Here is a 15,161-nt window from a genome sequence, read left to right on the forward strand (position 1 = left end):
TAACTGTGCTCATGTACACACATGCATGCATACATATGCATGTAAGCTTTATGCTGTTTGCTATCGCTTCACTTCTTTGACGCTCTGCTTTTGACGTAATATGTAGGTACCCGCTCGCTCCATAGAGTATGTTGAATTGTCTCTAGGTATGTATATATGTATGTACATATGTATGTATGTAGGTACACATGTATGTATGTATGTACATATGTACCTCCGCCAGATTAATGAACATAAATAAATCCAATTTTACAAATGTAAGTATATAAATGTGGTTACATTTGTATTCATATATACGATTCGGGGGTACCTTTTATTCGAATCACAAGCACAGAGTAGAGATCTTATTTGTTTACAGTTCGCAGTTCTCCTATTCTCTCTCTCTTTTCACAGCTTCGGCTTACTCTCATTCGATATACGAGTCAGCATTCCCGAACAAATCCTAGAGAGATGCCATTTACACTAAAAGCTAAAAAGAGCCAAATTTATTTGGCTAAAACGGCTAAACAGCCCTTACATCTAAGCTTCTAACACATTTAAAGACAGATAAGTTTAGCCCGAAATTAGCTGAAAAGTCTGCACTGCAGGAGACAACTGCGCAGTTTACAATGCGAACCGCAATTTTTGTCTGGCAGCATTCAATTCAATTCTTTGCGCGTTCGGTGTAGGAGGTTTGTAAAATTTTGTTAGTAATTTAACCAAGGGTGGAGGTTTGTAACATTTGCTGGTGAGCGTGTGCTGTGTGATGATCTGCGTGTTATCATTTCCAACAAATAAAGGGCTGTGTAGCGTAGTTTAGTTCTTAGTAAGAAGAATAATTTTGTTATTAGTGTGGTACACACACACTTGTACATAAGACAGCAAGAATATGTACATACTTATGTACACACCAATACCGGACAACACATTTTTCTACCCTTCCAGCCAATTCTTCAGATTGCACGCACCAGCCACTTCTTCTTCTTGTGCGCACCAGCAACAATATACGATGGAAACTTGGTGAGTTATGTACCCACATAAATACATACATATTGTACATAAAACCATACATACATATGTATGTGTTTATGTACACGTGTTTGGTTACCATTATAAGAATGGACTCTTCATGTTTTAGGCTGCAACCAGTGTTTACCGACCTGCTGGAAAACAAAAAGTTTTCTGATTGCCTCATCGTTGTGGAGCCTGAAACATTTGATTGCCACAAAGTGATCTTAGCAAGTGCATCCGAGTTCTTTGAGCGCATGTTCCTAGGGGATTTCAAGGAGTCCAGGTGTGGCCAATTTATTGTGAACGATGTAAAGCCGGAAACGTTCAAATATTTCCTGGAGTACATCTACACGTACAACATTAAGAACTTGAACAAGCTCGACAGCACAGTACTATTGGACCTTTTGGTGGTTGGAATCAAGTGGCTGGTAGCCTCACTTCAATCAGATTGCGTTAAGCTTCTCACGGAGCGAGCCAAAGCGATGACGATTGGCGATCTGCTCGAACTATTTCAGGGTGCGCACAATGTAGACAATAAATCGTTGATCGATGTGGCCAAGAAGGTGAGCGATCCATAGGCTGAAATGGGGACTGGTCTTAATTCATATTTCATTTCAGAACCTTAAGGAAAGATATAATACACGCATGAATTGCTACGAAGCTCTTATGCTCACATCCGACGTCTTCGAGAAGTACCTCATTGTCACCGATGGCTATACGGAAGAGGTCGAACGGTTCAAAATGATTCAGGCCTACGTTAACGTAAATGGGTTGCACGTTGCCGAAACGTCCGATTACTCTGGAGATGCTGAGCCAGATAAAAATGAAGCCTCTGGTGTTATGGAGATACAAGACGTGAACAAAGTCGGCGAAGGAATTCGCAAGGAACTGTGCGAAGTGAAACCCGTGGGCGACACTGCCACCAAAGCAGTCGAGCTCGACGTAGGCGACCAACAAGAAATGAAACTTAAAGCCATTCATTCAAAATATGTCCGCACGCTTTTGGGATATATAAAATATGAAAATATGACCAAAGCCCAGTTCTACGAAGTTGTTGGAAAATCATCTTTGTTGGATTTTAAAGAAAAGTTCGAAAAATTCAACTTAACTGAGTGCGACGACGAATGACTTGGAATGTGGGGACTTAAATTCTTATAAGTAAACATAAGTATCTACCTTAAAATTACAAACATCCAAGCAGATGTAACTTGCATATGTTGAAATTCACATAATCTGTATTACTTTGTATTATTTTCCCTAAAATCACAGGCTCTACTTTTATTTCTAACTATAATCGAATCATATGTTTACTTTCTGATCCATCGATCCAACTTTTTACATCAACAGCAGAATGAAATGCATTTTGAATAACTTTAAAGCTGGTTTAAAGACACTTCTCATATTTTCTGGAGTGAAGTGGAGACTGCCAACAGGGGGTGGAGCAACTGGAGTGCACAGATTTATGATGCCATGAAGCGCGAATTTCGGCCACATGAAACGAGCTTCAACTTATCAACAATATACGAGATACACACACACAAACACACAGAGGAACAGCGAAGATGAGGAGCAACAGCATTCTGCTCATTATAAATGTCATCAGGCATTATTTTGTCCATCAACTCGTCGCAGTTGCCAGGGAGCATTGTTTATGACTTTCGCAGTTGGGGCTGGAGTCGGCTTCGCAGTCCGGGAGCAAGAACCACTGTGGTTGTTTGCCACACGGAGAGCCATTTATAATGAAAAGAGAAATTAAACAGGAAATTGAAACCGGACTGGCGTGTTAATGAGAATGCGATGGCATGGCGGCCGTCTCGTTAACGGCCAGTTCTTAATTTTCGCCTTGGGAGGGTCGCTGTCCGCTGTCCCCTGTCCGCATTCCACTTTCCGCTGTCCTTTCCTGGTAGATTGTCGCTTGCGTTAACATTAAGGTGTCCCTGAAAATGGGTAATTACATTTAATGGCAAATGTAGCCATAAACTAAGTTATGATGATGTCCGCAAGACCCGAAAGCTGGACACTCACGCCAAATTGAACCAATCTATCCAGCGATATGGTATAAATATTTGTTTTTCATTTAAATTTGTCCGAAATTGGAGTCGGCCGTGATTGCAGGGGGATTGGACAGATCCATTTATGAATTTAGTTTCATTAAAATTCAAGCAAAACTCAGTGGACTTCATGAAGAATCTATCTATTAGTGGGGAAGAAGACCCACGTTTCCGTCCTCACTTAGACTACTTACATTCTAGGGAGGGAGAAGGAGTTCAACGGAATGAAGCAAGAGAAAAACTTTGGGAACTTTCCCATTCCTGCAGAGTTTTGATTTACGACCACTTAACTTATTTTATGGCCACGGGCAACATAATACTCTGCGATTTGATTTGCTTCTTCATACATTATGTGCATACTGATGCATAGTCGTCTACATATATTCCTACACTAGCTAAACAATTGATTTTCGCCTTCAACTAATGCATGGAAAAGACTCTAAAGTTGTCTACTTTTGAATGCAAAATGTCGCTTCCTTGATTTGAATTGATTTATTTGGTTGGCAGCAGCAAACAAGAACCGGGAATCCCACAATATCCCCCAAACATGAAAGACAGCATTCGATGATTTTGTTTTCGATTTATTTTTATGGAAATGCGTGTCGTGTCTCTCTATTCGATTATTCGCATTGCTTTATATTTATATTTATAGTTATAGTTATATTTATATTTATTTCTGTATATATATGTTTGTATATTATGGTGTGTGTTATGTGTATCCGAATTTGTGTGCCAACGTGCACGACATTGTGTTTGTTTTGATTTTTCCTTTGGCTTTATGCTAACTTAACACAGAGATATAGAATAATTATTTCAACGCGATCCGGATGGCAAATCGCCCTTTTCCTTCCTATTGCCCCCCTGGCTGGCAGGGCTTAACTCTAAGTGTGGGTTGTTGCAATTGAATCGTGATTTGTAGTTAATTCTTGCGCTCTGTCCGTTCGACATTGGTGATTAAATATATTTGCGCTTAATTGCAATAATTAGCATGAATCATTGATGCTGATACGAGTCATACATACATCTACATTCGTAGAACACAGTCACAGGCAAGCCCACAAAGAATTTTGTGGCCGAGCAACATGAATTATGCAGAGCAACAACACCAATAAGAAGAGCTGCAAACAATTATGGGTTAAATACTAGTACATTTATTATAGTTATTTATTCATATGCCTATCAATGCGTCCTAGGGAAGTAAATTACGAGTACACACTAAATTATGCACGAGGGCTGTCACGACAGTTCCACAATCGAGAGAATTGCGACACGCATGGTCCTGCCTCTACACTGCCGCATCACGCGAGCACCTGGCAGAGCAGTCAACCAATAACCTTTCCAATCTCATCTTCCTGCTTTGCATTCGTAGCTCACTGGAGCAGTTCGCTGACTGTGAAGGTGGTCGCCGTGGCCGCCAGGATCACACGATCCGTGGTCGTGGCCTCTGAGCGATTCGATGGGGCTTCTGCCTGCCGCCAGAATTGGATTCCCGACAGCGTTGCCGAGGTGCGATTTTCCCGATCCGATGGCGGATCGTCGCGTCGCGTACGTACCGCCCGCGCCTGTGCCTGCGGTCACGACGACATGTACGTGCACTGCGTCTTGGGCTGGGGCTCTGTCTGCTCGATGGGCTGGATGGCGGCCCGCTTCCAGTAGTCGCGCACTGTCTCCACGGTCTCCATGATGCGTAGAAAGTTGCGGCCGGCCAGCATGGCCACATCGTCCTCGCTCCAGTTGTGATCCTCGAGCAGGGCGGCCAGCAGTTCCGGGTACTTGGAGACATCCTCCAGCCCCAGTGGCGGCAGCTCAATGCCGTCGTAGCCGGCCCCCAGGCCGATGTGCTGGATGCCGGCAATGGCTCGCACATACTTGATGTGTTCGATGACGTCCTGCAGGCGAGCCTGGCGGCCGCAGGCCACGTCCTCCGAGTCGAAGCTGAGCATGATGAGGCCACCGTTCTCGGCCACTAGGCGCAGGATATCGTCGGGCACGTTGCGCGTCGAATTGCAGAGCTGGCGGGCGGCCGAGTGCGAGAAGATGACGGGCGCCCGTGTCACCTGCAGCACGTCCCTGGCCGTGGCATCCGAGCTGTGCGAGAGGTCGATCATCATGCCCAGGCGGTTCATTTCGCGCACGATTGCCTTGCCAAAGGGCGTGAGGCCCTGCTCCATGGGCGAGGAGCTGGACCCGGCCCAGGACACGTCGCAGCGATGCGTCAGGCTCAGGTAGCGTGCGCCCAGCGAGTAGAAGGAGCGCAGCACACCCAGCGAGGAGCCAATCGTGTGTCCCCCCTCCACGCCGATCAGCGAGGCCAGCAGGCCGCGGCGGTGCGCCTCCACAATGTCCTGCGAGGATGTCGCCAGCACTGTCTCCCGTGCGTACATGTCCGAGAGGCGCCGCACGATGTCGATTTGCTCCAGTGCCAGCTGGACGGCGTCCAAGCCCTGTGCCTCGCACGGCACGTACGCCGACCTGCAAGTGACGAAAAAAGTGGAAAGGTTAGCTTACTTTTGTAGGCCACTGTGTGTGTGTTCTGGGGGTTAAAGTGCCAACAGCAAAGCTTTTCCCCAAACTACAACTTTTAAGGGATTAAATATTTGGGTTATTTTTCTTACAAGATAGAAAGTAAGGGCGCTCCTTTCTATCGCTGGATTTTGCCTCACATTTTCGATGGCATTATCTGCGTACCGAAAACTATTTAATTGGCAAGTTCAAAGGTTAATGGCTGGCAGCTGCGAGTCATAGGAGCAATTGTTGGAGACTCAGCTGCATTTGAGCTGCAAACAAACAGTTCCAACATTTCGGCAAATGAGAAGCCAAATTGGCGAAAAGTTACGCTTGCGCCATCTGGTGGTCTGGGGCATGTGGCTGCACGGACAGATAGCTGGATGGCACGGTGTCACGGTGGCACGCTGGGTGTGGTGAAGCTCTTCCTCGAAATGAACTCAAGTCGATTGCCCATCAGCGTTTTTTCCCCAGCTGCAGCTGTCTGCCGCCTGTCAAATCGTTTTGGCCTGCAAGAAGTCTGGCCAGAACGAGTACCAAACCAGGCCCACAGCCAGGCCCACAGCCAGAGTAAGGGCCAGGAGTAGCGGTGGCTGGCCAAGTACTGGGTGGGCGGGGCAGCCAGGTTGGCTGCTTGCCCCCGAGCCACAGTGCCGGCTGCCAAATTTTATTTTGCAGTCAAATTGTTGGCAGCTTTTTATTGCCGCGCAGGGAGCGGTGGTCGGCGTTCGGGAGTGGGGCGGAGTGGAGGCGGCTGTTGTTTTGGGGGCGTGCCAGCCAGTTGTATGCAACGAAGTTTTGTGCTCCATGTGCACGGGTCAGACCTCTCTGTGGCCCCCGGGCAACTGCCGGAGGCCGCCATCGCATCGACTTGATTGCCGTTTTATGTGACTTTTCAATTTTCATGATTTGGCTGGTAGCTTCATTTCCATTACGTGCCCGCCCCATTGAGCACTGCCATTTCTTTTGGTTATGCGAGTACGAGAACGTGTGTGAACAACTTGGTTTAAATCACGGCATATTGTGAGTGCAAATTAATGGGAAAACAATTCGTTTAAGGGCGATGTTTGTGCGGAGACTTTGAGCCGAGTTGCTGCCCCTCGATACATGATACTATACTCTATTATAATCTACCGTAACATATTGATCTTAGACTTTTTTACTCACCAAACTTGGACGCTGACGAGACCCTGCTTGAGCCGCTCCATGTCGGTCTGTGCCCAGGCTGGGCGCGCCCACAGGGACTTGTGATCGAGGTCGTGGCTGAGGTGAAGCTCCAGGCTGCTGTGCGCGTACTTGCGCACATTCCAGGCATAGTTGTTGTGGCCATCGACGAGCGGCACCTCGCGCAGGATGCGGCGAACGATCCTCAGTCTTTGGGCGTGCGAGTTGCGGCTGGGCGCCGTGAAGAAGTGCTGGTAGGCGAGTGTGGCCGCAATGGCCAGCAGACAGATGGCACTGACCAGAGTGAGGGCCACCAGCCACGAGCCGCGACGCCCCTTGTGTGCCGTATCCGCTGCAGCGCTGGCCTTGCGTGCGGCCTTGCCCTTGGCCTTGCCGGAGCCGGCAGCTCCTGCCGAGGAGCTCAGTGACGTGGGCGACTTGGCGTCCAGGCAGACGATGTCGCCGCCGACCACAACGCCGCCCGCCAGGCCGCTGCCGAAGTTCACCTTGGACTTCTGTATGCTGGCTATCTCTCCGCCAGAGTCGCTGTTGGAGATCGAGTTCTGGCGGGATAGAGTGCGGCGGATGTTCGAGTGTTCGGTGACGTCTGGCAGGCCACCAAAGCCAGTTGTCTGCAAAAGAGAGACAAAGAGAGATGGAGAGGGGTTAGATGGGTTAGGCTCTCATTCAACATTGTTGTGTCAGGGGGGTAGAAGGAGGAGTGCATATCCAGTGTTCGTCGGGAAAGTTGCTTCATTAAAAGTACGTCAAAGTTTTCTTCGTTGATTTTGTGCCCTAATTAAAACTGCAGCAGAAGATGGAAACTTTCAGCGCTCTGCAATATTCATAACTGGCATGAAACATCAACACGAAACTTTTTAATGAACCGAATAACCATATCAGAATCAATATAATGCCCCGAAATCCCCCTACCCATCCCATCCCATCCCATCCCATCCCGTGTCCGAGTGATGGAAGAATCTCAGTGGCTGGGCTAATCCTGGGTCCGACATAATTAAGCCTCAGTCATAATGCATAAGCTCGGGCCACATGTGTCCCCAAGTCCGAATCCCTCAGTGCTCACATCCTTGGATCGGGGTGGGGGAAGGAGCTGCTACAAAAAGGAAACTTTGTCGTGCGAAAGTTGTTGTGGCAGGCATAAAGTTTTGCTCGAGGCAGGCAATGATTTGTTTATATGGCGACTGCCTGAGGAATTATGCCAAACTCTGTGCAAAGTACAAATCAAATCTAACTGCGAGCATTGCTCCACATAGACCAGGGGGGGACAGGACCCAAGGACTAGAATGTGTCCCCCGTGCGTGAAGCGAAGCTGGAAACAAACTTAAAACATTGCCACTGGCGGAACGAAGCTTAGGGATCACAAAGATGCGAATGTGCTTGCCAGGAATATGAGTTAAAGTTTGTTGCTTTCCCATTTGGGATAAGCCAAAGAAAATAATCGTTTTATGGGAATTCTCTGATCATTAAGGCTCTAATGGAATTAAATAATGAATCAGGCAGCAGGCAAAAGTAGCCCGAGAATCACTTTCTTTACACAGAGAATTTCCCATGCCTTTGGGTGGAAGATTTCATTTCATTCATATTAATGCCAAAGCTTTTCATTACAGTTTCATGTTGCTGATTCTTGTTTGAAAGGTTGCTCTGATTGGGGCACATCACGGGTTTCCCTGGGGTGCGGCTAATTAGCTGGAAAATCGGCATCACACGGCGTATGAGCAATGTGCAGATGAAAGAGAGTTGTGCAGAGTGTTCCTTCCAACTGCTGGGTGCAGAATTAATTTAATTAAATGAAAAACAGCCACAAAGAGATACCCGATGCGGCCAATGACCGCGTCACAAAGTGCGTGTTTCGCTTCAAACTATTTTTAATTATGAATTTCAAACAGCATTCAGTCTGCCTTTGCCGGGAAATGAACCGACGCTCCCTTCATAAAATGCTGGTGAAACTTTTCCGCGGCTCCCCGAAAGCAATAAAAGCGCTGGCAAGTCGTCCGTTGGGGCAAACTTTTGGCGGAGGGAGCGCAAAAATTCATCTCAATTTATTCAATTTTTAATAAAAATGCAAATATTTTACGTGCCGCCACTCCACCCCGCTGCTCTGGCTGCACTGCATCCGTAGCTACATCCCATACAGACATTGTTTTATAATATTTTTTGTTGTCTAGATTCTGCGTTTAAATAAAATTCGCAAAGTTTCAGAGCCAGCGGTTAAAAGGCGCTTCATTGTAGGGCGCTGCACTTTTTATGTTCGGGAGGAAGGACTCCGCCCTACCACGAGCTACGGACAGCTGGGCGTGACACCAGCAGCAGCAGCAGCAAACGCAAAAGTTTGTTTGCCAGCGGAGGTCGCATCATCGTCAGCGCGGCGTCACACGCGAGAGCTCCACATTTTCCACAGCTTTGGCGCGCATTTGGCAGGCGACAGGGCCGCAGAGCTGCCCCGAAAAATGCATGGACATGGATGTCCGTCCCACAGGTTTGCCATAGTTTTGCCAACTTTATAATTAGTTTAGACGAGGTCGTGTCCTGCCCCGCCCTGTCATGCCTGGGAAAATCATGTGAAAACTACAACCAATCTTAATTATGAGCGAGGCATTCTGGAACCAGTGATAGTGAAGTTAACAGGCAGTTCATCTGAGAGTTAACACTTTATTGTTACAGTTTGAGCAAGTTGGGGATACAAGAAGGAATCGTGGAGTAAAATATAATGTTACATCCTCACAATCGATCCCATCATGGGCGTGGTCAGATGTGAGTGCAGTGGAGCCATATTCTGAATGGAAAAGTGGGCGGAGATGGCGATGAATGATGGAAGGGCGCTCTGTGCGTCTCTGTCTGTCGGACAACGCTCAAATTGGCTGCATTGTTGGCTACCGTGTTCTATGGCCCGCAGCGGGAACTCGTCCAATTGAGTTTTAAATAAAAATGAGCAGACGATGCTGCTTCAGCAACAATGGCAGCAGCCTGCAACACGTCACCAGCAGCAGCACCGGCACCAGCTGTAGGATGAAGGAGTCAAAGTCAGAGCGAAAGCCATTCAGTTGGTAGAAAGGCAGGCGGCAACAGGACCAGCGTCAGCGAGGACAATAGCAATGAAAGCAGCGGCACAAAAAACAGAAACAGGAGCGAGAAAAACTGTAACGGAATGCTTTATAGTTTCCGCCATTATTTTCCCTTTTGCAGCGGCAGTTGTTGCAGCACTCCGGCTTGTGTTTTGCTTTTCGCTCCGAGAATTTTAGTCCGAGACTAAAAACAACTAAAATCTGTGCCGCAAATGCAACAGCAGCCAACGGGTTGGCTGCCTGGTGGCACAAAAACACCGCGTGTTGGGTGGGCACAGAACAGGACAGGACAGCCAGCCAGGACAGACATGCCCCCCTGGGGGCAGCACTCTTGTGTGTGTATGTGTGTGTGCTGAAAAGTATTTGTCATGCCATATCTCATGCCCGCTACATGCATCATGCTGTACGCGGCACTCGTGGGAAACAAAGCAAATCCATTCCATAAATATTCGCGAGCAACACTAGCCACATACCTCCAAAGGGGGAGAGTACGGTGCACCCATCGGTGGTATGAGTGCCACTTTGCTTGCGTACCAGCGAAACGGACTCGCTGAGATTTTGATTTATTATTCGCACAACACACGAGATTACCCTAAACGATCCGTGAACAAGATAAACAACTGTTGAAATTACAAATGAATCAACGCGAATATTTTTGTCTCTCTTGAGGCAGGACTTTAATTAAAATGTAGAGGCGGGAAGGACTTCTTCCACTGAAGCAATACCTTCAAAAGTGCGGCGAGAGAGTGCAGCTGTTCTGTAAAGCATTCACAAGATTCCCACTTTAGATAAGAAGTAAGAATTCTAGCTTAAGAAGTTCATTTATCTTTTAGGGCAATTTACTCTCTTGTTTGTGTCATGTTAGGTCGTTTTCGGATTACTCGGCTACTCGGCTACTCGTTGCAAGAGGCAAGCGGCACGACAGGGCAACTTTCTTAGACAATGGCCATAAACTTTGCCACAAATTTATTGAGTGGCCATGAGTGTTGATTATGATTGATTTGCTCATGAGGAAAAACTAATGTACAAGGAATTTGCGGACAACTTTTATCAATTCTCGCCCATTGTACGTACGCGACGGACCGTTGTCCGCATGTCCTCGGAGGCACATTGGGAGACAGAGAGAGGGAGAGTGGTCCCTGGAGAGCTCGCTGTGGGATGTCGGAGTAGTCCGAGGTCTCGACTGCGGCATCGTTGCCTTCTGCTGTCGTGTCAGCGTTGGCAACTTTTTAGTTTAGTTTTTCAAATATCATTTGTCCATTTCACGCTGATGGACATCGGCCTGGCCCACTCTGCCTGCCTGCCCTTCCCCTGGAAGCTCACAAATTGCCTTGTGGCTGCCACGTAATTTCTCCCTTCCGTGCTGGACTTGCCCCAACACCAGACCCATTCAAATGCGGCAACAGAAGGTCCGAACTCGGACCCGGAGCACAGACAGAGAGAGCCACAATGGCTGTGTTAGTGTTTCGCATTTCGTTTGTTTGTTCTGCCGTCCCCCTGGGATGGGCCACCGTGTAGACAGACGATGACCGGGCACTGTCGGCGCATCGATGGACAGTCCTTGAATGGACTCTTCATATCTGTATCTGCGGCTGTGGCTTTCACGATGGTTACGCGAGCGGATTCGCAGCACTTTAAGTGTTTGTTCAACTGTTTAAAGTTGCCGATTGGATTATCCACAGCCTGGTCAATGGATTATCCGATGCGAATTCAGCGCATCCTCTGGGCTGCCTAATGTCTGCCATCAGTGGGAAAGTTTAGCTGATGATGAAGGAATTTCCTGTATCTCAAAGTCGCTCAATCGTTTGTTTAGAAATTGGGTAACTTTTGGGCGAAAGTCACGTGCCCGCTAACAGAGTGTTTCCATCATTCCGACGCCGAATTTATGGAGCCTGACAGCAGAAGGCAATCGCCATGGGCACAAAGGGAGCACGCCACACGCAGCCCCACTCGAACAATGGCTGCTGGCATGGAAGTCGAAATTGACGCCCAGCCACATCCATCAATCAGGACTCCTTTGGAGAGACCATTCCCCGCAGCAGGGCTTGACTCTGGGGCCAGGGCCAAAACTATTCTCCCACAAGACACGGCAAATGCTGAGCAGAGTAAAAAGTTGAGCCACAACTGAAAACGCGAACGCGGCAGGAATCGGCATGTGGCTGTGGCCAGACAATGGGCGGGCAGTGCAAACTATTGGCAAACTCTGTGACGAGTGGCATGGGCGTGGCGACAGGGACATGGATAAGGAGCGAAGGTCGCGGTAGCTCAAACGGGGCCCACTCTGATGGCTTTGGTGAAACGCATAAAGAACGCCGGACTGGCAGCCAGCTGCATGGTAGCCTGCTGGCCCGGAATTTGCATCATTTAATTTATTATTCAAATGTGAACAAATGGCGCCAGTGGCCAAAGATGACAGTCCTCGCAGTGAATAATGGCCGCCAAGGACAATTGCCCCAGCGCACTTCGTCTTTGGTTCTGCACGATGTGCCCGCCAGGATGCAGCTACACTGCCAGAAAAGGGGACAACACACAAAGAAGTGAATGGATGCCTTGCCTTCAACTTTAAATTACACTTTTCCCCAGTGCAATCTTTTTCCTTCTTCTCTGTTGTAAGTATCCATGGAGCTGGTTGACTGGCTTCTTGGTTCTAGTTCTTTCTGTGCTCGAATTTGCGCTTTGCCTGCCTGCTGTTTGGTCGCTTTAGTCCGAGCCAAAGCTGTGCTCTGCGATAGGGATCCGGCGATGAACTGGTCCCTGGTCCCAAGTCCGTAGTCCGTTGTCCGCAAACCCAAGCAAATTGAGTTACATGCAAATAATCGTTTGTCTGCTGCTGTCCCGGCAAATGTAAATAGAATCGCTGGCATTTGTCATGGATTGTGCCCATCCCTAGGTCCCTGCGCCATCTGTCAGACATTGACAGCAGACACCCCCACACCCTTTCCTCCCTTCCTAGTGCTCCCATGACTTGCATGCACATGGAGTACTCTATTTCTTACACTCGATGTTTCCCTGCGTCACAGTTTAGGTGTTAAAACATCAATATTTATGGCCAAGAGCTTTGGGGGGTTCTTAAGATTTATTTCAGCTGGCAACTGGATGGCTGCCAACCGCAGGAGCTGTAACTGGCAGCAGGATACCAATTTCTTTTCGTGTAAATCCACAGTCAAGTTATTCATGCAGCCACAAATACCCGAACTCGTTTTCGCACTAGTTCAACATTCATGTGTAGTCGCATTTGCATTGGTTTTACGCAACTTTTCGACTCCACGCCGCACTGCACCTCAGCAGATTTTGCAACAGAGCCAATTTGCATATTTCCCCATACAATTTCCATGCATCAGAGCCGACTTATCAGAGGAGCAGAGGATGTGCCCTGCCCGAGGCATATGTACATATTCGTATTTAGATGAACGATTTTAAAACCTCATTTCCGGAGCCCAACGCTGAAGGGAAACATCGATATAGCCAGTCGTTGGCTGCGCTCTTTGAGGCTCTTTTTTCCCCCATCAGATAAATGTGCACCTCCCTGCCGGCGGATCTCATCCGGGGAGCATCGTTTAATGATAGGATGCGGATATGGCAAATCGTACTGCCGTCGGGCTTCATGAAAACAGCGGAATGTTTATCTGGATGGAATAAAAACAAGATGGCCTGGCATATCCCATAACCACCTCCAATACACCTCCCCCTCTACCATTCCAGACCGGGGTCGTTAGATTCTTTCAAGACGTCAGGCAGTGTCGTCAGCTAAATCGCGGCACGCACACAAAGATCCGGCAATAATCGTAAATGCCTCCCACACTTCCACACACTTGTGGGTGGACGTTTGTGTGGGCGTGGGACTTGACTGCTAAATGGGGAAGCGGCGGGAAGCAATCGTTAGCTTTATCATCGCACCTGGTAGTCCATGTAGTTGTCAAAGTGCATGTAGGAGCAGCCACCGGCTGTGGCGTCGCCGGGCAGCGGCATGGGCATGCCGTTCTCGTCCAGCTCCATGGCGGGCGGTGGCGGCGGCGAGGGTGGCGGCAGATTGTCGCCCTTGAAGGAGACGCGCTTGGGCTTGCTGTGGCCGCTCAGCCGCCGGCCGCGACCGAGTGTGCCCGAGGCCATCATGTAGGCGAGCGAGCCGCAGCCCACGACGGCGTCCTGCTGTTGATGGTGGTGCTGCAGCGACTGGAGGCCGCAGCCGCCGAAGCGGAAGTGGGGCATGCAGGTGGTGGTGGCTCCGCCAGCGCCGCACTCGCTGCCCTCAAAGTCGCTCTCCACGTCCGCCACGAAGGCGGCCGGCTGGAAGCCGCGCGGCAGTGTGGCAGCTCCCGCCGGATGCGGATGCTGATGCGGACCCGTTGCCGGCATGGCTGGCACCCGTCCCAGCGTGCCCGTGCAGAGGATGTTGACGGGCTGTGGATGCTGTTGCAGCTGGATTGTGTGTGGATGCTGTTCGCCACCGACGATGCCGCCGCCGCCGCCGCCGCCGCCTTGCAGGAGCGCCAATTCGCCGCCATTCGCCCCGTCCGCTGTGAGGAATTGCGTGGGCTGCAGCTGATAGTAGTGCTCCAGGACGCCTCCTGCGCCAGCCCCTGCTCCTGCTCCACCTGCTCCTCCTGCTCCACCGTCTGGCGCTGAGACACCGGCTGTTCCGGCTGCGGGGGCCAGCATTGCCGTTGGTATCACCATAATGGGCATCATGCCGGGCGGCGCGGAGCCCACTGCTCCCCCTCCAACGGCGCCCGCCTGCAGCATCTCCATTTGGCACATCTCCTCGTAGCTCAGGGGACGTAGGTGCTCCATGCTGCCTGGGCGTGGCACTTCTCACTTCAGCCACAATACGAGAACAATTCTGTGATTTCAGTCACTCTATTGTATCTCCTTTGGGGTTTTTTCTGTGGCAGTGAAGTCTGGATATTCCACCTGTACACACAAACAGACACAGCGAGAGAGAGAGGCAGACACTCCACCACACTCGCACACACAGAAAAACACGCACACACGGCGAAAGCTTTCACAGACACGAACACGTACACGAACGGTGGAGACTGATGAGTGCGCTCGGGGACTGGGAATGAAGATTACGCGCGCGTTCTCCTCTGACGATGCTCACATGATGCCGCGCGACTCGTTTCCGTGCGTTCTTATCCTTTGTCAACTTTAGTCCGCGACAGTCCTGCAGCTACTGAGGCAGCCTCCAATCTCTGGAGGCCTCTGCGCCTCCAATTCGCCGCCTCTCAGCCGCTCACAATGTGCAGCGGAGACGCATGCGCAGATATGAGTCTACGCCGCTCTTCGCTGTCGTCGCACACGTACCCCCCAGGCCCCCCAAGCCCCCCTTCCACCCGGCCAATGCTTGGCGGGTTTTGTTTTGATTCCG

At 49.5% G+C, this 15,161-nt stretch overlaps 2 protein-coding genes across 3 annotated transcripts in view; one reads left to right on the plus strand and one right to left on the minus strand.

The window, feature by feature from the left end:
* The first annotated feature begins 606 nt into the window (after positions 1–606).
* On the plus strand, positions 607–2,284 carry LOC117893421 (kelch repeat and BTB domain-containing protein 4-like). Its single transcript, XM_034800038.1, has 4 exons — positions 607–671; positions 925–999; positions 1,118–1,553; positions 1,609–2,284. The coding sequence occupies exons 2-4, from the start codon at positions 989–991 to the stop codon at positions 2,116–2,118; spliced, it is 957 nt and encodes a 318-aa protein (XP_034655929.1). The 5' UTR covers positions 607–671; positions 925–988; the 3' UTR covers positions 2,119–2,284.
* A 1,424-nt stretch (positions 2,285–3,708) lies between these two features.
* Positions 3,709–15,161, minus strand: part of LOC117893418 (putative dipeptidase CPSG_01350) — a 71,277-nt gene continuing 59,824 nt past the window's right edge. The window contains exons 1-3 of one of the 2 annotated variants that reach the window (XM_034800031.1): positions 13,691–14,714; positions 6,714–7,342; positions 3,712–5,513 (exon numbers count right to left, since the gene is read on the minus strand). In XM_034800031.1, coding sequence (XP_034655922.1) covers positions 4,616–5,513; positions 6,714–7,342; positions 13,691–14,584 — 2,421 coding nt within the window. In that variant the 5' untranslated portion in view covers positions 14,585–14,714 and the 3' untranslated portion in view covers positions 3,712–4,615. Of the gene's footprint in view, positions 5,514–6,713; positions 7,343–13,690; positions 14,715–15,161 lie in introns of those variants that run through there. The other variant, XM_034800030.1, reaches the window with a different exon arrangement.

This window comes from Drosophila subobscura, chromosome J, assembly GCF_008121235.1.
Source record: "Drosophila subobscura isolate 14011-0131.10 chromosome J, UCBerk_Dsub_1.0, whole genome shotgun sequence".
NCBI classification, from domain to species: domain Eukaryota; kingdom Metazoa; phylum Arthropoda; class Insecta; order Diptera; family Drosophilidae; genus Drosophila; species Drosophila subobscura.